The sequence below is a fragment of the Eleginops maclovinus genome, chromosome 2 (genome assembly GCF_036324505.1).
Source record: "Eleginops maclovinus isolate JMC-PN-2008 ecotype Puerto Natales chromosome 2, JC_Emac_rtc_rv5, whole genome shotgun sequence".
NCBI classification, from domain to species: domain Eukaryota; kingdom Metazoa; phylum Chordata; class Actinopteri; order Perciformes; family Eleginopidae; genus Eleginops; species Eleginops maclovinus.
Genome location: NC_086350.1, coordinates 11655496 through 11678338, shown reverse-complemented (window position 1 = coordinate 11678338; position 22843 = coordinate 11655496). Strand labels below are relative to the sequence as shown.

The window sequence follows — 22843 nt, the reverse complement described above, 5'->3', positions numbered from 1 at the left end:
GTGGTTACTGGTGGTTTTATAAGGTGATTTAAAATCCAACTCTTCCTACGAAAGAACCACAATGTGGCCACTATCAATATTTTTTATAATATCAATATATGAAATGAAAACGTGAAAAACTAAGTGAAAAGGTGTCAGGTTGTAATGAACATACAGAGAATCATTGACTGAACCTGCTGCCCCCAGGTGGCCAAAATAAATCAGATATTGCAGGTTGAAAGCTACATTAAACCAATCAGTTTAGTTTTATACCTACATCTATATTATTAATACATTACCAATCCTAAATTTGAAAGTCATTGCTGTGACTCACCTAATGAAAGTATTGTTTTTATTTCTATATGCAGTTCCTGTTATCCATCCTGTAACTTGAACTACTCAACTATAAGACACAAAGCCCAAACTTAAATGTACTACAATGGAATATAAACAAAGCAGTCTTTTTAAAACATTTTAAATGTTCTTAAATTGAGCCTTCTAGTTTGGAAGACAGCTTCTGGCCATAACTCTATGAGGATCCATCATTATATAAAACATAGTATCCCTCTTACATTTAGTGAAGTATTAATTAGCATACATTAGAAATACTCAAGTAGGTACCACTAAATTGTACTTAGAAACAGTACCTGAGTAAATAAACTCAGTTTTTATACAACAACTGTAGGTGATTAGTATTTTGATAATTATTGATCAATCTTTGGCATACTAAACTCAGATATTGAGTTATTATAATTCCCATCAGTATGCAACTCATATATCTTGGTCAACATTTAAAGTAGAATTGTTATGAATTGGGTTGTACTCTTATAATCATACTGTTTTACATGAGAAAAGACTAAGCTCATTTAAATTCTGGACATGTTCTTGAGCCAACAGGTCCATGCAGTACTCTCAAGGACTTTCTGATTTGTTCACAGCCATAAACATCTTCCTGGGGCTTGCTGTTACCAGTCACTCAAAAGTCCATGTACTATTTAAGAGTCCACTTGTCCAAAAAAAATATTTTCTGTATCATACCAGTCGATTTTGTAAAGTTTTCCTTTTCGCAAATCAAGAGGCTTGATCTTAAATAACCTGTTGCTTCACTGCCAAGAGATCTACGACAGTATGGAATTTACTGGTGAGGAGAAGGGAGAAAATCTACTAGAAAATGGGTAAGCAATACAAAAATAATTTTGAAATAACTTCATCTAGAGGAGGAGATGCTAGTCTCATTAGACGACACTATGTTTAAGTAGAAGTTCAATTAGCTGTAGGACAAGTTGTGCAAGTTAAGGCTGAAGGAACTCGATGAATTTGTTTTCATTTGAAATGACTACAATGCAAAATTGGAAGTGTGATGAAAGTTGTACCAGTTTTTGTAATTTGACGTAACACAGGGTTATAGACACGGTAATTGCATTTAGAGAGTTGGACTTTGTGAGTTTTAATGAGTGTGAGTGGACAAACTTTAGCTTGCATTGAAAATATTCTGTCAAACTAAACAAAGGGGCTTCAGCTCTGGCAAAAGCCTGACATTGTGTTAGTTAGACAGCGCAGCTGAAAATTAGACCCATGTGATGACTGAGTTGCCACAATGTGAGTGTGTATGAGCTGTTGGGAGCCCATCTGTCTTCTTTATTTTTCAGAGTTCAGGAGTCTATGGCACATGTGCAGATAGATAATGAAGAACATGCCTCTGTAGGTGAGTTGTGAGCTCATGGGTCTGGGGAAATACAGGACTTGTAGACTGGCTTTTATTCCTCTGTGGGAAGCATTAGATTATATGTTTCTTATTTCCTTTGTCTCTCCTCTCAGGAAAGAAAGACCTAGAAGTTCAGTTTGCTGGCACACCACTTGCTCAAGCTAGTTCTCTTTGGACCACTGATGCTAAAGGCGGTGTGAGACTGAGAATAGAAGAAGGATGCCCAGAGGAACCTGTTACTGTTCACCAAATGTTTAAAGCCTCTGTTGAAAAATATGGAAACATGTACGCACTGGCCAGCAAGATGGACAACAAATGGGAAAAGATAACTTTCTCAGAGTATTATCAATTCTGCCGGAGAGCAGCAAAGAGTTTTATAAAGGTATGTTTTATGAATAAAAACAATGCATTGTGTGTAATACATGCTACATTTGAAAAACTATTGAGTTCTATCAATGGGCAAATTTGAAAAAAATACAAAAATGTGTGCAGCTTGGTTTAGAACGATTCCATGGAGTGGCGATATTGGGATTCAATTCAGCAGAATGGTTCTTCTCTTCAGTCGGTACCATCATGGCGGGGTGAGAAAGACACAGCATCAACAGCACTGACATGAATCAGCCTAGTCTTTACCCAAATAGACAGCATTGTTGTTGTTGTTGTTGTTGTTATTATTTAATCTGCTCATTTTGCAAAGTTTCATCCATTTACTTTTTTTCTCCTGCGACTATGATGAATATTTTCATTTAGGGGGATAATGACAGGAATTTATGCAACTAACTCACCAGAAGCCTGCCAGTATGTGGCGAGTGACTCCAAAGCCAACATAATTGTGGTGGAAAACCAAAAGCAATTGGACAAAATCCTGCAGGTACTGTCACTTATTTAACATAAAGATCTTTATCCCCTTACGAAACATACTGATGTAAATGTCTCCCACTTTATACCTTAGATACGTGATAGGCTGCCCCATCTGAAAGCCATAGTGCAGTACAGTGGACACCCCCAGCAGAAGATCCCAAACCTTTACTCTGTAAGTCCTCCTGATTAAATGATCAAAGCATCTGTTGAGCTCAGGCTTTGACGCTCTATGTTGCTGTTTTGGGGTAGTGGGAGGACTTCATGGATCTGGGTTTAGATGTTTCTGAGAATGAGCTGGATGACATCATTGACAGCCAGAGAGCCAACCAATGCTGCATCCTGATCTACACCTCTGGCACCACGGGCAAGCCAAAGGGAGTTATGCTTAGTCATGACAATGTAAGTTTACTATTCTTAGTCCGCGCTTACTCAGAGTCATATGAGTGTGAACAACTGTATTTATCTGTGATGTTAGATCACATGGACGGCCAATCATGCCAGCATGGTGGGAGAGATGCAGCCAGCTGACACCAAACAGGAGTCACTAGTGAGCTACCTGCCTCTCAGCCACATCGCCGCTCAGATCTATGATATGTGGACGGGCATCCAGTGGGGTGAGCTGGTATACTTTGCACAGCCAGATGCCCTAAAGGTAAATACAAATTCCGAGACCACAGATATAATGCACAATAACCCCTACCACTGACAGCTATACAGCACATCAAACAAAAAGGGGCATTATTTAATACGATTAAATAATTGCAATTATAATATGTATCAATAAGACATATAATTAAGCCTAAATAGATAATGAATGTTAATGTCAATCCATAATCTAGTAAATAAATAGATATTAGGGTAACTTTATCTATCAAAAGAGATTTTTCCTTTGTAAGACTTTTACTACATTAAAGTTAATAACTCCCCTGTCGATGCAACTACTACTTTCCACATATGCATTATTCTCCTCAATCAATCATTCAAATTACATTTTAGCTGTGCAAAACATAATCAGAATAATGTTGTCAATAATAAATGTCCCTTGATATGTGTTTTTTTAAGCTCTGTTTGTCCTTTATTTGTGATAGGGAAGCCTGATAACAACTCTGCGAGAAGTTTGTCCTACATCCCACATGGGTGTCCCACGGGTATGGGAGAAAATGATGGAGAAAATAAAACAGGCAATAAGTGAGTGCGGATTTGTGAAGAAGAAACTGGTGACATGGGCAATGTCAGTCAGTCTGGAAGCCAATCAAAAGTGTACACAAAAGTAAGTGCTGATGAAACTTGCATATTTTTGAAGAATTTAATTGACCAGTCGAATGCAGGGATTATTCAATATTGACATTTTCTCTTTGTTTGTTTTTTTAGGGATGATGAGAAACCATTCCTGTTCACACTGGCCGACAGCCTTGTGCTTCAGAGGCTTAGGACTGAGCTGGGTCTGTCTTGCTGTCAGAAGTTCTTCTCCGGAGCTGCACCGATCAGTAGTGAAACAGTGCAGTTTTTCCTGGGCCTGAACATCCGGTTGTATGAGGCGTATGGCATGAGTGAGAGCACAGGACCTCACTTTATGTCAGGTCCCAAAGCTTACAAACTTCCAAGGTAATAGAAATCAAGGATCTGAACAATTGTATGTACAATTTCTTTGCTTCTGCTAAGTGCTTTTTAAAATTGTATCATTTATTTTCTCTGACTTAGCTGCGGGAAGGTGGTGCCTGGCTGTAGATACAAAATGGTCAACATTGACTCTGAGGGGACAGGCGAAATTTGCTTTTGGGGACGTAACATTTTCATGGGTTTCCTCAACATGGAAGACCAAACGAGAGAGGCTTTGGACGAGGATGGATGGTTGCATTCTGGAGACTTGGGCAAGATTGACGAAGAGGGTTTCTTGTACATCACAGGGAGAATAAAAGGTAGAACAAATAAGGCTGATTCAGGAAAATTGCTTGTGTTAGGTCGCTAGCTCACATTCTGTACATTGCCCACAACTAAGTGCACGTTGTTCTGCACCGAACATGCGGCTCCATTATCCCTGCTATCCATGTAATGTCAGGGTGCCCTCTCTCTCCATTCAGAGCTGATCATCACAGCTGGAGGGGAGAACATTCCCCCTCTTTCCATAGAGGAAAAAGTGAAAAAGGAGCTACCTATCATCAGCAACGCCATGCTCATTGGGGACAAGAGGAAGTTCTTGACAATGCTTTTAACACTCAAGGTATCTTCAATTTTGCCAACAGATATTATCCAGATGATGGCACATTGTACGCTACACTTCATTATTGACATTACCAAAGTCAGGGTTATTGCAAATACACAATGTACAGACACAAACTAACATTAACTAGCCATTTTCATTTAATGTTCTCCTTGTCTTAGAGAGAGAATTATAACAACTCCATCAATGTAATCCCATGTTCCAGTGTTGTAGCGATACAGAAACCATGGAGCCAACGGAGGAGCTGAGTGGTGAGGCAGTGCAGCTTTGCCGACAGCTGGGCAGCCAAGCAACCACGGTGTCTGACATCATCGAGGGAAAAGACAAAGAAGTGTACCGGACCATTCAAGAAGCGATCAACAGAGTAAACTCTACAGCCACCTCTAATGCCCAATGCATACAAAAGTGGGCTATCCTGAGAAAGGACTTCTCTGTTTCGGGAGGAGAGCTGGGTAAATCAAGCAGTACATGGATAGGTTGAGGATGTTGCATAATAAATAGATTACACTTTTTATATTCAAAGCAAAGAAATTGCAAAACTGCACCAAACTATTCATTATAATTAATTCCTCGTTTCAGGTCCCACAATGAAGCTTCGTCGCCCTGTTGTGTTGAAGATGTACCACAAGGTAATAGAGAGCCTCTATCAAGAGTAGTTTCATGTTCCTAGAGGAATGACTGTGTAACTAATAGTATAAAAATCATGTGTCCCATATCTCATTGTTCTTGAGGAAATGCATGGTATTTAATTATGTCTGTGTCTTGTGTTCAGAATGCATAAATAATACAGGAACCATGTACGTTATCAAAATGACCACATTTGTAATAGTGAATAATACAGATATTCACAAACTCACACTATCTTTATGCATTTTCTCATAGGCTGAAATATTTGTTTTTGATTTATGCTTGACTCTGGTCTGCAATTAAAATTTGTAATGCCTTCAAATCATACCATTTACTTGCATGACAGGATTTTGCATATTGTGTTAATAATATTTGCATTTCGGTATTTGTTATTTGGTCCGTAAAGACTGGATTTTGGAACAGTATGGTGGTCACCGCATGGGTACTAGTTTTAATCCCCATACAGTGTTGTGTGTGCACGTGTGTATTTCAACTGTAACTGTATAACAGAGTGAAAACTGAATATCTTTATAATATATTGATAAAGTATTTCTTCTTCTTCTACATATTCTTCCACCACGAAACGTATTACTAGATTCAACATCATAGCAGCAGACAGTAAAGTCATTGCATAACAATAAATGAAAGTCTGGCAGATCAGATGTCATAGTGATATTTATGTTTCATCAAACATTCATGATATTTGCAGCAGTATGACAGAAAATAAAAACTTGCAAATACATCTGTTTCACGTAACTGAAGCCTGATTATGTTTACATTTATAAAAGCTTTAATCCGTTTTTGGAATTAGGAATGTAAAACACATAGTTGATTGTTTGACAAACGTTTTCAGTGTTACTTTAGTGATCATGGACGTTACAAGTTGCATTTTTTAAGTTAATTACATTTGAAGTGGCCAAATTAAGCCAATAAATAAACAATATCCACATATACACACACAATTACAGTAACTGTTGGTTTTAAGACATTAATTTGCGCTTGCAGATGTAACAACAACACTTTTAGGATCTTTAACTCCTGATTGATTTTTAATATACATTATATGGTTTAAAATGTACACATACATCGTAACATGGTGACATATCGTGACCCTAATAATTAACCTGGGGTATTTTAAGCATCCTTTTAGTCCAGATCTCGCACTCGTTGACATATTGCTTCAGTGAATTCTGAGCACTTTGAGTTCCCGCCCAGGTCTTTTGTCAGAACCTTGAAGATGGATGATAAAAATTGAATTACCAATCAAATAAAACCAAAACGGTGTGTCTTAATTCCTTTAAAAGTATATTACCTTCTTGTCTCGAATGATGTCAAAGCAGGCAGCTTCTATATTTTTGGCGTGGCCATGCAGGCCCATGTGCCGCAGCATCATGACTGCACTGAGCAGCAGGGCGGTGGGGTTGGCCATGTCCTTTCCTGCTATGTCTGGGGCAGTTCCATGAACCTGACGGGAGAAATAAATCACAATCAATCATTATGTTTGACATTTTAGGCTTTGATGTGCTTAAATCAATTAGTATCACACTATGAACATCTACTGTGCAACATTTACTTTGATGATGGAAGTGCAACCTGATGAAAAATAGAAATGAAAGAGTCTGAATAAGAACTTACCGACTCAAAAATGGCAACACCATTGGCCCCAATGTTCCCGCTAGGAGTCACTCCAAGACCTCCAATCAGTCCAGCACAAAGATCACTGTAATGGTAAAAACATACACTTACCTTTAGATTTATTATTGTACATACTAGGCTCTAAGGTTCACTTTGTAAAATATTTACTTACCTCAAGATGTCTCCATACAAATTTGGCATGACTAATACATCAAACTGTGTGGGATCCTGTACCATCTATAAGAACAAGTATAAAAATGCCACTATTAATTAGGAAAGTGTATAACAAAACATTCTTTATGTCCATCTAAAAATACTGGGACTTACATTAAGGCACACAGTATCCAAGTACATCTCCGTGAATTTCACATCTTTGTGCAATTCAGCAGCCTCTCTGCATTTTCGCAGAAACAGTCCATCTGACATGCGCCTATAAAAACGTCAAAAGAGGACAAGAATTCAATTCAAGGGAATAGATTTTAAAATGACAGTGAGTTAATGTTCTTTCTACTAAATTTAACTTACATAATATTGGCCTTATGAACAGCAGTAACACTGGCCCTCTGATTATTTCTGGCATATTCAAAAGCATACTCTGCGATGCGTTGGCTGGCCTGCTCTGTAATGAGCTTAATACTCTGTACAACCCCATCAACAATCTGAAAATAAACAAATCCAAATTAGATTTACTGTCAAATCCGGGACAAACTTAATAACATTGATCTAATTGCTTAATATCACACGTGGTCTGTGCATGGGAAAATAACAAAACGTCAATATAGCAAAACTGTAAACAATTTAACAGCTGGAAAAGTAATGTTTTGTTTAGGGTCTTACCACATGTTCAATCCCACTGTATTCCCCCTCAGTGTTCTCTCTGATGGTGACCAGGTTCACATCAGTGTAGGGGGTCTTGTAGCCCTCGATGGACACACAGGGGCGGACGTTGGCATAAAGGTCAAAGGTTTTCCTGAGCAGCAGGTTCATAGAGGGATGACCTGCAGCTATTGGTGTCTTCAAAGGACCTGAAGAATAAAAGTAATTCAAAATGATTTTCTGATTCACCTGCCAAAACATCAATAACTAAATTGAATCAAAAACCTTTTCTAACACAAAGGATATCGTTATTTAATTGGTCTTGTAGTTTGGGAATTAATATTGATAATTAACAATAATGAACCGTCATCTATTTTTTATTTTGTAATTTAAAGTGTATTGAGCAGGTTACCTTTTAGGCCAATTTTGTTTCTGTCCATCGATTCTTTGCAATCAGGAGGAATCATCCATTTACCACCAGGTCCTTTTATGGCTGTAACATTTCTCTCTTCCCACTGAATAGGTGCCTGGATTAAATTAGGGAATTTAAAGCAAAATCATTAGATTATTATACATTAAGCAGACTTGAATGTTTACTGATTGGATCAGATTGGTCTCCTAAGTATTGAGGCTGGAGTAATACAAATAAAAAGTTATCTATTGCAACCCAAACAATTATTTAGCTGGATAATGTTCTTAGTGGAAAATCTTGTTTTGTGCTGCTCCTCCAGTACTAACTTTAGCTGCTTCAAATATCTTCATGACAGCAGAGGAGATCTCTGGACCAATTCCATCACCAGGGATTAAAGTGACAGTATGAATCTGTAAAGCAGAAAAGAAACCACATACCATTATAAAAGAATAAGTATGCACAGTGTAAGATAAGCAATAAGTAACATCAGATCTTGTGTGTAGTTCTTCAGAAAAAATACATACCCCACGCATATACGTCCTGGGTTGTGGAGTTTCTGTCCTCAAAGCTCCAACCACTCGCGACACCTGACAGGCAAAAATAAAATAATTTCTACGTTTGTTCGATTTTGACAGCATACAAAAGTGTACAGTATATACATAGAGTCATGTACAGTGTTTTGTTGTATATTTCCAAAATGTAATAAAGTATATACATATAGTAAAAACAAATCAATTGAGCAAAGCTTACTGAGAAAAGAGTGGTAAACATACTAGAATGGTGATGACCTGAGAATTAAGCAATTGTGTTTTATAGTATAGACTACTCGATCTGGATAACTATTCACATGTAACGCACTTTATGACCAAAAGTAAATAAAGATATGTTGTACCACTCCTTAGTCACTCTAATAAACCTAAAAGCACATAAAAGTAGTACAATAATATGAAACTTGATAGATAGATAGATAGATAGATAGATAGATAGATAGATAGATAGATAGATAGATAGATAGATAGATAGATAGATAGATAGATAGATAAAGCATGACATGGGAGCAATCTGCAAAGGTCATTCTGGAAGACAAGACTCAATCCAGTTCACAGCAGTGGATGTCATTAATTGTAAACATGTAAGCTGTTAAAGGGCCATTTTATAATACGTTTTTCAGTGTAAATGACTATAAACACAGTAAATTGCCCTTGCCGATGATACACAGCAACATCACGAGAGAGGGAAACGTAGATCACCAGTAGGAAAAGCGAATCAAGAGGTCACCTTTACACAACTGACAGCTTACAGTTGCTCTGACTTGCAAAACATTATGCCCCTTCCAGATTTCAATAACATGTTTGCTGAGGGATATTGCTAACTAGCTTTAGCTCTTTTCGAAATACGTTTGCTTAACTTACTTCCTGAGCCTCGATTTTATCCTTGCCATTGATCGATAAACCCCACTGTCTTAGTAGGTTAAGAATCTGTAGATAAGGGACATTACATTCACATTTTGTTTCCATTGAAAAATGACCTATAAAATGACTTTTTTTAAACAATGTATGATATAAGAAAACATGTAGCTTGCTAGCTAAGGTTACATTTTCGTTCAATGCTTGCTAACTAGTCAACTAAAACTAGAGTCAGGTTGCTATAGTAACTCCAAGAAAGTAGCTTTAGCGCCTAGCTAGGTGAACTGCCTCTGGTATGCCGGAAATGATTCTCTTAGTGAACGACAGTCAAATAAGCTAACGTTAAATAGTTTATTAGAATACAATGGCATGCGTTTGCTGCAACTATTCACATATTTTCCTCGTACATACCGCTGACTTCCACGCCTTTCCTGCCATCCTTTACCAGCCAAGGTCGAAGATACTGCAACGCCAGCAGCAACTGTCAAAATAACCACAGAACAAGGAGGATATCCGCTCTGAACAATGTTCTTTTTTCAAAATAAACCCTTTATATATACTAAAATCAGATTACAGCATAATTCATAGGGTTTTTATTATTTTTAAACATGTTTTAATTCAGCCTAAATTCAGACCCACAAAGAAAAGGTTGCATTTGCTCTTATTTTGGAACTCTTCCTGGAATAGTACTGAAGGTAGGTGAATTTGTGTGTATTATATGGAGTAATACACTTAAATCAATAAACTACACTAAACACAATCTGCTCAAACAATCCCTAATCATAAACGGGCTAACGACATATTTTGGAGTGAATCACGGCCTTGTAGGGACAAACTTTGACTTAAACTGCAGCACAGACAGTTCAGTAGAAAGGCCAGCAAGTGGCGCCAGTGTAGTGCAACTGAAAGTCGACATCACTCATATGCATGTTCTTTGACTGTTGATGTGCAAGTAGTGTATAGTCAAGTAAAAGTCCTGCAAACTAAAGTGTTACACAAGTTAATGTAGAAAAGTATTTGCATCAAAATATACTTTAAAGTAACAAAAGTAAAAGTACTCATAATGCAAAATGGCCTATTTCAGAATAATATATATTGTATGTTTTGATTATTTTAATACATTAATGTGTTTATCAAAGCTGGTAAAGGTGCAGCTAATTTGAATGACATACTGCAGGGTAGCTTGTGAATTTACTCCAGGTGTAACTAAAGTCTTATTTAAGTAAATAAAGGTACAAGGTACAAAATGAAAAGGAAGAAGAGTAAAAGTACACAATTTACCTCAAAAGAAGAGTGGGGTAGAAGTAAAAAGTAGCATAACATTGAAATACTAAGGTAAAGTACTAAGTATCTCAAAATTGTACTTAAGTGGATATACTTAGTTACTTCCCACCTCTGTGTATGGTGTAGTTTCAGTCATCCAAAGAAAACAAGTACAAATCAAAGCTCTGAAGAACACATTTGTAAGCACTGTATTTTACACAAGTTGGTTGTACACATAATAAACTTTATGGTATAAAACAAATAGAAACAGCTGAGACATCATTCAATCACTTATTGCAAAAGTTCAACTGACAAGGAAAGCAAACAGCATGGGACACATTAACTCCCCAAATTATCCAGCAATGCAATATGGAATACTTACTTGAAGTTTATAGAAATTTTTAAGCAGCATAGCTCCTAGCATAAATGCAGGATACAACATGGTACAAAATGCACACTGTGCAAGTAAGGACATCTTTGAACCAAAGTGAGAGGTGTCAGTATAGATTAAGGTTTTCAAACCACTTATGCGTATTGTTGATACTCAATGCATAGGATGAGATAGAATTTCAACAAATGCCTCACAATGCAAATACAAAGCATGTGTCTGATACTGATCAAGCATTCGGATAAAGCTTAGTAATTTGAAAAGCCTACAGTACAGCCATGGTACATCATACAACAAAAACGAAATGTGTTCAAATAGCCCGACTCAAATAGCATACTGCTTTGGCTGCTTCTTCAGGCTCATGGATCTTTCAGTTTGGGAAATAACGTGAGAGGCTCTGTTGTTCAGGAGTCTGCATTCATGAAGTACATCTGTAGAAAAAGAGATGTAGGGCAATTATGATATAGGATCACAAACGGTGGACTGCAGAACAAATGAAATTAAAACATTTCTTAAAATGACAAAAAAAGGCCCTTCAAAAGGAACTCCTACCATTGAACTGTTTGTAGGCTTCTTCAATAATGGCATTGTTTGATCTTTTTATCTCCCAGTAATTATCCTCAACCCATGGTTTGCAATCACTGTGTTCCACAAGTTGTCCATTCTTGTATGAACCAGCTAGACATGGGAGCAAGGGAGAAGACATGAATGCATCCCGAACATTTCAATGATGACAATGAAACATTGTGTACAACTACTCATAATCTCATGGAGCGTAATAAGTTGCAACTTACGATACAAACACACACTAAATCAATAATGTACCTTTGATAGTTTCATCAATGTCTTTGCATAATTGGTACAGTTCACTGCCGCGTCCAACCACTCTTTCCCCTACAATTTAAAAACAGGATAAAAAATGTAACATTAGTCTAAGAGTTAATGTTATGCAGCAGAATAAATGAAAACATAATGTAAACCTTACCATCCAGCACCTTGATGTGGGGGAACATCTCAAGAACTATGTTTCTGTATGCTGCGTTCCTGCACACTGTGAAGAGAGAGAGATATTGTGAGTTCACTTCACAAGAAGTTCCATTCACTAGATTGTTTTAAAGCAAAGTAACCAAAAAATTACCTGGGTTAGTATAATTGTAAGTGTTGTCTTTAAGACGTATATTTTCTAGCTTTCTCAAAAGCTGAAGGCATTGTAGGTTCTCAATGCTGTCAAAGAACAAAACAGATGAGAGATGATTTTACACAACTTATCCAGAATATTGCTCATCAAAATATAATTGTAACAAAATATCTTTATCTTAAACATCAATGACATGAAATTGTTCTTACACTATGATATTAACATTGTAATCAGTGACATATTGGCATTCTTATACATTTAGAGTAAGCATTTGGTCAATGGTCATATAGTGATACCTGGATATGATATTACCAGCCAAGTTTAAGTTCTGTAAACCTTCACAATTGCGCAGGGGTTCTGAAAGTACCAAAGCAATAACATGCATTAAGAAATCTAATTATATTAATGGCAGAGACTTCCTTGATAAGTGAACAAACATACAGTATGTAAAAAAAAAAAAAAATTGCTCCTGAAATCTTACCTAAATTGGAAATCCTGTTGGAAGACAAACAGAGTACAGAAAGAAGCCGGAGAGATGCTAGAGGAGCTAAATTTGTTATGTTATTTCCAGAGAGATCCAGTTTCTCTAAATTTATACATTCTCCAATGCATCCAAGATCAATTATTCCTGTAAGACATACAATTAGTATTATAAACAATGATGCATTTCTGAAGGGGTTAAATAGCAGATGTTAATTACAACTTACCAAGACCTCTCAATTTGAGAAACAGTATCGACTCTAAATCAAATTCTCCTGTACGTGACTTGAGCAGCATCGGCGTTATCTTCTCAGAGTCTGCATCTGGAAGAAGCAGAGAAATGCAGAGTGCAGAAAAACAAACCACGCTTTCTATTTTTACATATGCAACACAATCACATAGCAAGGATGTGTGAGTCAGGGATACAAGAGCAGAATGCCGGAAGCACTGTCTGCTCTGTGTATGGTGGACCAATCAAACAACCCATGCAACCCTTCTACAAAAAATACTAATTCAGGCAGACCTTGCATTTCATATCTCGCAGCACAATGAGCTTTTCGTCTGCCAGCTCTAGAGGGAAGGGGTCACATGCAGGCAGATGAGCTTTCCTCAGTGCTGTCTGTAATGGTATTAGCTCGCCCCAGTTGCCTGCATGAATAACAACTGAGGAAGTTATATTTCGTATAATTTCCTTAGGCAGAATTTTTCCCTAAATAAACATGAATACTTTCATGAGCCTCCAAACTTGGATGACTGATTCACCTGACAAAAAAGATCAGAGTAACCAAAATAAGGATGGTGGGCTCTTTATTTTCACATTCTATCCTTTTAGATTTGTCATCCCCAGTTGAATTTATACTATGAATGCACATTTTAAAATGAATGGCAGACAGGGTACTACAACATGACATAATGATGAGGGAAACAGTCATGGGTGGGATGAGTAGGGCCACCAAACACACATCTTGCATATGTCAACACCCGCAATAATCAAATAGACTGATGGTGTTTAGCTTAGCTTGACACCAGTAAATGTTGTTAGCTTGTGTTTAGTAGCCATCTGTTTCTTAGCTGTGAGTCAGCGGCTGCGAGGATGATTCAGCCGGATGAAAGTGGGTGGGTTATTAAATGATATTCTAATTGTTATTTTTTTTCCCCTGATGATGACACACGTAAAATGTTGTGTAACGAACGATACGTTGTTAGCTGGCTCTTAGCTGAAGACGCAGCCAGCTAGCACAAGCTGCTAGTGGCTAGCGTAGCAACAAGCTATCCATGGCAACTTACCTTGGTCTTTATCTCGCTTAGAGTCCATCTTGAGCAACTTTGAAAGATAACTTAACTACCGCAATAAAAAACGATGATTTTAACCAATGTGGTGGAAAGACAAGGCAGTGGTTGTTTTATGGAAATGTAAAACTGGCATCTGTCCTGGGGTGCAGTCAGGACACGCACAGTGTACTGCTGTGCTGCAATAATAGGAGGCAGGTGGATTAAAGCCTGCAGTCCAGCATAATGCAGAGCATTTGCAAAGACTAATGGACTGTAAGAGAGGGGAGATAAGGACGGGGCTGGAATATGTATTACAGTATTTATGTTGTTTCTGTGCAACAGGTTCCCTAAGTCAATTTTAAATTTTGTTCTTGTTATAGCACTGCCGAAAAGTATACTTCATGGGGGTTTGCTGTGGTTCTGCAGCAATTCTGATTCAGTCCCGAATGAAAACCCAATTAAGTGGTGATTAAATCAATATGATAAATAATAAATGAGCATTCAAAGTATTATACAATCAGGGATTAAATAACCTACAAAAAGATGAATTTTTGAAAAGTGGGTTAATGGAAAGTATTGGTGTCAGAATCAAACTTTCTTGGTGAGTGTGTTTGTGCCTTTGGGCACACATTGCCAGAGATGGGAATTACTCAATTCATTTAGGATAATGAAGTACACAAGATAATCAGTACAAAATATAATTAGGTGCCTCGCATTCTGAGTAGAGTATGTTACCACTTGAGACTTATTCCCTAATGATTGTATTCCATTTCATATCAGGTGGAAATGTTCTATTTTTATATATTATTTATGTGACATCAAACCTAAATTGAGAGTGAAAATCGTAACAAGGTGAATTGACAATTATGTATTTACAATTTGCCTTGTTCTTTGGTGTAATACAATAGGAAATGAAAATGAATTCATATAGAATATAAAATATATAATAATAATGTAAAAGGGATACTATAAAAAAAATAGGCAACGTTAGCAAATGTTTAAAACGACAATTCTGATGAGGGACTTATATAAGCCATCAGTTGATCCAATATGCTGCAGCCTACATTGTTAAAGAATGCCTACAATCAGTTTATTATCGTCTTTTCGGATAAAATTATCGGTATATCCTTTTATCAACATTAAGAAACTCTACAATCAATAGAAGACCGCCTCTTCATTACCAGAAGGTTCTAGTTCACCGTGAGGTTTTTTTTAATTATTATTTTTACCTGAGGCTGGGGTCCTATTGGTTTGCCTCCTGTGGACAGCCGGCTGCTTTAAGAGAAGCAGATCAGTTTGCAGCTCAACCTCCGATGGCTATGACAAGACTGGACACGGCTCTTCTTTTAACTTTCACGTTTTTCCTGTTTTTGCTTCATTCTCTAGGTTTAAAAGTCATGGCGGACATCTTCAATAAGGACAACAACAACTACAATCTGCTTTAAGAGTTTGCAAGGTGCCGGCATCCTGAGCGGAGACTCAGTCTTTGCCGCGGACCCCCTAAATGCCTTTCATTGAGAAAAGGCTTCGGACGTTCAGTGCTGTGAATGTGTACAAGCAACAGATTACCTGATTAAGATGGGTAATAAACAAACCATATTTACTGACGAGCAACTCGATGCCTACCAGGTGAGCTTGCATGTACGTGTGTACCTGAAGCATGTTGGAATAGATCATTCATGCCAACATCCACAATCAGAAAGTCTTGTTAAATCATAAAATAAGTCATTATAAAGCACTAGGCATACAGCATTATCATGCTTGTATGTATTAATTGTGAGTGTTTAAATGCATATGTGCATGCATTTTCCACGATTATTTATGACAATTACAATGAAATTATTGTTATATTTCACAATTTCTCTTTATTTTGCTTTGTAACCCCATGTGTTTTGGATTAAATGGGTTAAACAAAAAAGCCTGAATATTTAAACTTACTATAAATACCAGTTGGTCATAGTCTTCTCCGATAATTAATTTGCAATAATCAATTTCCTACTGGTCAGCTATGAATCTACTGTTTAAATATTTACAGTTTTGAGGGGAGAATAGCAGAATGTTTTGATTTCATTGAGGATCTTGTGTTTGTTCTGCAAATATCTGAGAAGATCTGGCTCTCTGTTTCCTGTAACAATGATCCAGGTTTTCCTGGGAAGGAGAAACTCATCTTTGTGTGCACAGGTTTATCATGTGATTAGGTGTGGACTCAATAATTGATGCCAAGCCAGTGTGACAGCCTGTGAAACTCTACTCTTAGGAGACAGTTCACTTCTCAAGAGCCTCTCTGGTTACTCCTGCTGCTCCTTAAAAACCTTATTATTATACTGTTACTTTCTGTTTGACTTAGTTTCTGTTTTCTGGCATAAATTCATTTTTCAATCATTTTTTTTCTAGGATAAAATATAAGATTTTACACGTAATTCAACTTTGTGTGTGCACTAATGACGTTTTCTATAGCCTTTACTTATAATATGGTCTATCGTGTTTGAGACTAGTTGGTTTTGATAATTAGTCACATATTGCTTTACATACACACTTATCATAACCCAATCATCCTAAGTAGGCCTTGAGTGGGTAGATTTATCTCTAGAGATCAGCTGGCTCTGCTCTGCCTCTCCCACTCCAAGCACAGCTCAGATAAGAATGGATACAAGGGGAGATGTAAAGTGAGGTGGCTACTCTAGGCCTGTTGGATAATGTGTGCGCCAACACGTGCATGTCAGACAACAGCAGATCATGTTGCCCTCGCAACATCGTTCCTATTGCAAGTGGCCGGTGACAACACTCACATATGTCATCATAAGAGACACCAGACACCTTGACTAGCGTTTACAGTAAAGGTAGTTCACGTGACTCACAGATGTGTCATTGAGAGGATTTCATAAAAGATGTAGCCTGAAGGGGTTTCGTTCCATAAACACTTTTCATACAGTCATACATGCCCTTTCTTTTGTCATTGCAGGACTGTACGTTTTTTACCCGCAAAGAAATTCTTAGGTAAGACTTTTATCAACTCTTCCTCTTGCTTCTGATGCATTGCTCACATATGTTGTAGTTGGTTATAAACCACCTGCTATAGTCGCAAAAGAGCTGACACACAATAATGTTACCAAACAAACGTCTTTTATTTCACCATGTTCCCTACTTGTTCTGTTGTAAAGATGTGCAGCGCATGTATTACTGTATACTAAATCACCGTATACTGTCATTACAAGGGAGTGTTTAAAAAATATCACCACTTCAGAGTACATTTGGCTCCTGTTGGAGGAATTCAAAGTGTCTCACACGTGTGAGCCCTGCCAAGTCATCAGAGCACACTGCTGCTCTCCTGGGAACCGAATGCTGAGACTTGTTTCATAGGCAGCTGTGTTGTGTCTGGGCAATGTTCAAACAGGGGAAGATAAATAATAGTAGGTATACATTTTATTTCTGAAAAGCTCACCTAAAGCCTTAACACATGCATTCCTTCAAATATATACAGTACAGTATTTATAGTTACTGTCATATTTAAAGTATAACACAATTACATGTGTGTTGTTTGATCAATGGCTCATTAGAATGATTCAAATTACACCTCAAATGGGAACTAATAAAATGTGGTCATAAAACTATCCCATACTGAGCACATACAGTAATATTATGTGGTATATCTTACTGTTGCTTCTGTGAAGTAGAAATTAAAGTTAAAATATAATTGATATCCTTTTACAGACTAAAATCTTCAATGACAATCTTGCAGCCATTGTATTATCCTTTTACATTTTCCCATCAACAGCCTGCAGCATAACAGATAATCCAGACAAATGTAATTACATGAATTGCACAAAATGTGCACTTATGTCAATGAAGATTGCTTTTATGTGAGATAAGTAAAAATCTTTACATGTTCAGCGTTACCTAAACCTTTGAAAGCCATGTTGACCTTCTGACTGGTGTTGTTTTCAGTGTCACATTTCTACCTCTTTCGACATGTGCAACCTCAACACTTACAGAAATGAAATAAATATCAATCTACTCTTCATGATTACACAAGGTATCATGATTCATCAGGCAGCATCAACCCTCTCTTCCCGTCACTCAGCCAGTGGATGACAGGCATAAATTAAACAAATTGCTTTTCTTATTAATGGAGTTGGCCAATAATGCTCACATTTCAGTATCTTTTATCAGTGGTTCTGGATGTTGGAAGATAAATAGCTACTTAAAGAAATGAAGTGCTGATACTCAAGAATGTCTCAGTGTAACATTAGAAAAGAATGAAAGTTGCATAGAGGACTGTTGGCTCTGAATGACCAAATCAGTATATGGGCAGTAATGTTGTTGTTGTTGTTGTTGTTGTTGTTGTTGTTGTTGTTGTTGTTGTTGTTGTTGTTGTGGTTGTGGTTGTTGTTGTTTTTCAAACATTAAGACAATGTAGACGTGTGTGTCCTTTTGTCTCACCTGTTCTCGTCTTCTAAAATTACACAAACTATCAAGAATTAATAGAGGATCAAAATGAACAGGGTCGCTTGATTCTATGTTTTTCATTTGTAAAGTTCATTCTCATTTTCTCTGCATTTATGCTGCTTTTCATCCTTTTTTCTTTTTAACAAACAGTGTGCATGTACATGTTCATTGTCAGTGATATTGACTTGACTTTGACTCAAATTTAGTTTCAGTGGACTGGAAATATAATTGACAATCAGCAGAGGGCGTAATTGGGTCCTCCACTTTATGACCTTCATAAAACACTTCTTGTTTCTGTCTCCAGCTGCAGCGTTACAGCACAGTTACGTAACATCAGGGAAACATTTCTAAAGTCCAACGGATTTTAGATTTCAACCTTATGTCATATCTTGGCATTAACAGTGGATTATACACTTTAAGGGATTTTGTTATATTGTGTTTTTTGGAAATAAAACATAATGTTAATAAGGCAAATGTGCAGAACCTGAATCTATAAAGCACTTTCCAGCGTCATGGTACATTAGAACTGCAGGTTTATTCATTCATTTCTTGCAGAGTACCAATAAAATGTCATCAATTTGACAGTTTTATGCCAGTTTCCCTGCTGATTAATGTCTCTGCTCTGACAACGCAGGTAAACCATGACAAGATTGGTTAAAGGAGTGAAAGTGGGGTTGTAAATAAGCTGCTTTCCCAATATTATTATTTGATCATTCACACAGCGAGAACAGAACAAGAGGGACAGAGAGGGGTTGGTTATATCATCCTACTTCATGAGTTTTGCTACAAATGTGTGTAAGCCCAAATCATTTCCCTTGGATAATTAAAGTTTTAACCTATCTTTGGTTTCAGGTGTTTTAAAAATCAAAGCATGTTTTTTCATTGTCATTACCTGAAGCATCAACAGAAATATAATTGTGTTGATTTTCTTTATTCTAGATTGCATGGCAGATATCATGAATTGGCTCCACATCTCGTCCCAATGGACTACACCAATGATCCTGACTGTAAACTGCCTTTAGCCTTAATAGTCAACATGCCAGAATTAAAGGTAAATCCTCCTTTACAGTACCTCATTATTCTGTGTTAAAACTCTTTCCTAATGGATGAGCCATACTGTGTTTTCACCAGCAGTGTACCTGTGTTGTGTTTACTTAATTTGGATTATGCGGTAAGGACAATAAAACAAAAATGGCACCCACAACTTGTGTAGGCAGACATCTAATCAATAAACACTCTCCGTCAGAGGACAGCATTGATTTTTAACCATCGCCATCATGGATATGATGGCATGAAACCACATTCTGTGAGATCATGAAAGTTAATGTGCCATGAAACGCTCAGCCTCTCAACACTGACTGCCGTATCTTCTCCTATTTTAGGCCCGTGCCATTTGAAAAGAACATTCAGACATTTTAGGAATGGCATGTTGCATAACCTCGCACACACCTTTACCTTCACCTGCGCCACAGACACAAGTACCACACAATTTTATATGGAGTCCTTATCCACCTTGGTTTTAGCACACAGACTCATAATGTCTTCTTCCTCTGGGCATAATTGACTTTTGCCTGTAAAACTGTCACATGATTGCAAGGCCTGTAAGGATGGAGAAGAGGAGGAGGAGGAGGGAGACCACTCAAGACAGTATTTATTCATGAGACCAAAACAATACTAAAACCATCTACAGCTTCATAACCATAATTACATTTTGAGTTTTAATGAGCTGTGTTGAGTTGACTGGAATGACTCATGCTGCACTGACATCTCTTATGAAGTTAAAAGCGGTATTGCTTTAGAATGCCGATGGCTTATTTTGCTGAGCCTGAACTATACAGCTCCAGAAAAAATTAAGAGACCACTGTAAAAATGTTCTTTCTTCAATCTCTACATGTATGGCAGCCAGTCCAGTGTCTGTTGAATTCCAACACAGAGAAAAATTGTCAGTAGTTTAAAGAATAAAATAAAATAAAAAACAATTTAACAAAAAGACATACCTATAAATGATAAAACAAGAGAAAATGATCATGCTGAATTGGTCTGTTAATTTTTTCCGCAGCTGTGTATTGGTATAGGTAAAGATTCAAGTCCAAGTCTCCACTGAGGGTCACCCCTTCAGTTTGAATTTATTACAAGTTGTGTCAGCTAATTGCCAGTGATATAAAATCTTCAGTTGCAGATTGTGGTTAGGCAACCATAAAAAATAAATAAATATTGACTTCACCCTACCAGCAGCTAGAGGGAGTCAGCTTTTTTCAGTTTAACCCTGGGATCAGCAAAAAACACCTAACCAGTTTATACCTCTGCACATACACAGCTTGTTAAAATATGAAACAAAAACTTCCATTCTCAATGTTCCAAGATCAATGTTCCACATACTACAGTGAATCGTACATGTATTTGAATGTGTATCAACATGTGCACTGATTTATGTAAAGGTTGTCATCTCTTTTATCTGTAGGAAAACCCTTTCTGCAACAGGATCGTCGAGTCGTTCTCAGAGGATGGGATGGGGAACCTCAGCTTCAATGAATTTGTGGACATGTTCTCAGTCCTTAGTGAAATGGCTCCTAGGGAACTCAAGGCCATATATGCCTTCAAAATATACGGTAAGGACAAATTACTAAAACATTCAATTTTAAAATGTTTGTTTGTATTTTCCATAAATCAATACCATAAATCTATTTTTCTCACAGACTTCAATGTGGATAATTACCTGTGCAAAGAGGACCTGGAAAAGACTTTGAATCGGCTGACGAAGGAGGAGTTGACTCCTGAAGAGGTGGTGCTGGTGTGCGAGAAAGCCATCGAAGAGGCGGATTTAGACGGAGACCACAAACTCTCCTATGCTGACTTTGAAAACATGATTACCAGGGCTCCAGACTTTTTAAGGTGATTAAATGTACCTCGCTAGAGTAATCATTTCTTCACTTGATATTTATTTTCAATGTTTTCAATATGATGTGTACACATACATGTATGAATATAACACGTACACCAGGCGTTACATGCATTATCCCTCATGCTGCAGTGTTCTGAGCTGTGTGTCCCTGATTACTTAGTCAACCCCAGATGGGTTGTAATCATTTTCATCATTTAACTGCCAGTTTATCACTTTAATCCTGAGCCACCACTATATAGATTAATTTATATGTAAATGGACTCACCACTCTCTGTCCCCACTGAAATGCTCAACACATCTCTCCCTGATTCCTGTGAGTTCATCACATACAGTAAGCCCGTTTGTGTGCATGCACTATGAGTAATCCTGGTGTCTCATAATGTGTTCTTTGTTTCTGCAGTACATTTCATATACGAATCTGAGAGGGCACCGTGGAAGGTTTCAAAGGTCGGCAGCGTTGTGAACCTCAGGACTTTTGCTGCACCTATCCAGGCCACAGCACAGTGCCTGTCTCCCGCTCCCATGGTCAAAAAAAATGTTTGACACCACACTTTTCTGGCCTCAGTAATGTCTGTTTAGCAGTAAATGATATTGCTGGATACATTGGCGAGGACATAGATTTTTTTTTACTGCAAAGGAAAATGTATTTTCCTTTTATCACCTATAAAAGGGCTTGGCAAGGACTGGTCTCTTGTTGGAAGAAACAGACTACTCTTTCCACATTTTACAGTTAAAATTATAAATGAAACCACACTGTGTATTAATGCATATTGAACACAGTCAAAAATGCATAAAATGCTACCTATCTTGTACATGAGATACAGTATAAAAAGTCTTCCTACAATGACACACAACATATTTAGTGTTTATAAGGTTAAGGACAAAGCTTGAACTGAGTAAAAGCACAGCATTGGCATTAAGGGCATCCAGATGTTTTATATGAGCTATGCAATATTTGTACATGCAGTGCGTTGCTTTTAATCATTTGGGGTTGTGTTTTTGCTTGTGGAGCTGATCATGACAATCATAACTTACTGTTTTCCAGATACATGAAGGGCTCTATTGTCTGAACACATGTTGGTAGCTTTTTCTGCTTCAGCCATTATCACAAGATAACAAATACAGCCATCTTTTGGATATACGTGTTACAGTATTTTATGTGACTTCAGGTATTTGTCTTACTTTGAATAAATGTTTTTTTTCTGTCTTGATTTTTTTTGTATGAGAATGAAATTATGAGATTTAGCGTTGTCAATGAAAAAAGCATCAACTAATACTTACAGGAGCTCTCT

At 37.3% G+C, this 22843-nt stretch overlaps 4 protein-coding genes across 7 annotated transcripts; 2 read left to right on the top strand and 2 right to left on the bottom strand.

Annotated features, from left to right (window-relative positions):
- Nucleotides 1-371: 371 nt before the first annotated feature.
- acsbg1 (acyl-CoA synthetase bubblegum family member 1) lies at nucleotides 372-6133 on the top strand. The gene is made up of 14 exons (XM_063901552.1): nucleotides 372-1154; nucleotides 1629-1684; nucleotides 1798-2066; nucleotides 2177-2265; nucleotides 2435-2555; nucleotides 2637-2717; nucleotides 2795-2944; nucleotides 3021-3197; nucleotides 3634-3815; nucleotides 3917-4150; nucleotides 4247-4464; nucleotides 4627-4766; nucleotides 4972-5218; nucleotides 5346-6133. The coding sequence occupies exons 1-14, from the start codon at nucleotides 1108-1110 to the stop codon at nucleotides 5420-5422; spliced, it is 2088 nt and encodes a 695-aa protein (XP_063757622.1). The 5' UTR covers nucleotides 372-1107; the 3' UTR covers nucleotides 5423-6133.
- Nucleotides 6051-10283, bottom strand: idh3a (isocitrate dehydrogenase (NAD(+)) 3 catalytic subunit alpha). Of its 2 annotated transcripts, XM_063901607.1 has the most exons (12): nucleotides 10074-10186; nucleotides 9669-9734; nucleotides 8781-8843; nucleotides 8583-8666; nucleotides 8257-8371; nucleotides 7866-8053; nucleotides 7554-7687; nucleotides 7356-7458; nucleotides 7201-7265; nucleotides 7029-7113; nucleotides 6706-6858; nucleotides 6051-6623 (listed from the first exon to the last, which is right to left on the bottom strand). In XM_063901607.1, exons 1-12 carry the CDS (start codon nucleotides 10098-10100, stop codon nucleotides 6540-6542), a joined length of 1167 nt encoding a protein of 388 aa, XP_063757677.1. In that variant the 5' UTR covers nucleotides 10101-10186; the 3' UTR covers nucleotides 6051-6539. The 2 variants fall into 2 exon arrangements, with proteins under 2 accessions (XP_063757677.1, XP_063757684.1); XM_063901614.1 differs by lacking the exon at nucleotides 9669-9734 and having other exon boundaries at nucleotides 10074-10283.
- Nucleotides 10284-11118: 835 nt separating this feature from the next.
- lrrc61 (leucine rich repeat containing 61) lies at nucleotides 11119-14456 on the bottom strand. Its single transcript, XM_063901625.1, has 9 exons — nucleotides 14219-14456; nucleotides 13159-13254; nucleotides 12933-13079; nucleotides 12748-12808; nucleotides 12452-12537; nucleotides 12299-12364; nucleotides 12139-12207; nucleotides 11866-11991; nucleotides 11119-11744 (listed from the first exon to the last, which is right to left on the bottom strand). Exons 1-9 carry the CDS (start codon nucleotides 14244-14246, stop codon nucleotides 11638-11640), a joined length of 786 nt encoding a protein of 261 aa, XP_063757695.1. The 5' UTR covers nucleotides 14247-14456; the 3' UTR covers nucleotides 11119-11637.
- On the top strand, nucleotides 13938-22762 carry cib2 (calcium and integrin binding family member 2). Of its 3 annotated transcripts, none has more exons than XM_063901645.1 (7): nucleotides 13938-14047; nucleotides 15590-15832; nucleotides 17166-17200; nucleotides 19589-19700; nucleotides 21111-21258; nucleotides 21346-21541; nucleotides 21952-22762. In XM_063901645.1, the coding sequence occupies exons 2-7, from the start codon at nucleotides 15782-15784 to the stop codon at nucleotides 21971-21973; spliced, it is 564 nt and encodes a 187-aa protein (XP_063757715.1). In that variant the 5' UTR covers nucleotides 13938-14047; nucleotides 15590-15781; the 3' UTR covers nucleotides 21974-22762. The 3 variants fall into 3 exon arrangements, with proteins under 3 accessions (XP_063757715.1, XP_063757723.1, XP_063757707.1); XM_063901653.1 differs by having other exon boundaries at nucleotides 13959-14043; XM_063901637.1 differs by lacking the exon at nucleotides 13938-14047 and having other exon boundaries at nucleotides 15441-15832.
- Nucleotides 22763-22843: the final 81 nt, after the last annotated feature.

Coding starts and splice junctions, on each gene's coding strand:
- acsbg1 (XM_063901552.1), top strand. CDS start 1,108: ATGGAATTTACTGGTGAGGAGAAGGGAGAAAATCTACTAGAAAATGG. Junction 1,685..1,797: donor TGAAGAACATGCCTCTGTAG/GTGAGTTGTGAG, acceptor CTCTCCTCTCAG/GAAAGAAAGACCTAGAAGTT. Junction 2,556..2,636: donor AATTGGACAAAATCCTGCAG/GTACTGTCACTT, acceptor TTTATACCTTAG/ATACGTGATAGGCTGCCCCA.
- idh3a (XM_063901607.1), bottom strand. CDS start 10,100: ATGGCAGGAAAGGCGTGGAAGTCAGCG. Junction 8,372..8,582: donor AGATATTTGAAGCAGCTAAA/GTTAGTACTGGA, acceptor AATTTAATCCAG/GCACCTATTCAGTGGGAAGA. Junction 7,688..7,865: donor ACAGTGGGATTGAACATGTG/GTAAGACCCTAA, acceptor GTTTATTTTCAG/ATTGTTGATGGGGTTGTACA.
- lrrc61 (XM_063901625.1), bottom strand. CDS start 14,246: ATGGACTCTAAGCGAGATAAAGACCAAG. Junction 12,365..12,451: donor TTACAATTATACTAACCCAG/GTAATTTTTTGG, acceptor CTCTCTTCACAG/TGTGCAGGAACGCAGCATAC. Junction 11,992..12,138: donor CATTGATGAAACTATCAAAG/GTACATTATTGA, acceptor TCCCATGTCTAG/CTGGTTCATACAAGAATGGA.
- cib2 (XM_063901645.1), top strand. CDS start 15,782: ATGGGTAATAAACAAACCATATTTACTGACGAGCAACTCGATGCCTAC. Junction 19,701..21,110: donor TCAACATGCCAGAATTAAAG/GTAAATCCTCCT, acceptor TTTTATCTGTAG/GAAAACCCTTTCTGCAACAG. Junction 21,542..21,951: donor AGGGCTCCAGACTTTTTAAG/GTGATTAAATGT, acceptor TTGTTTCTGCAG/TACATTTCATATACGAATCT.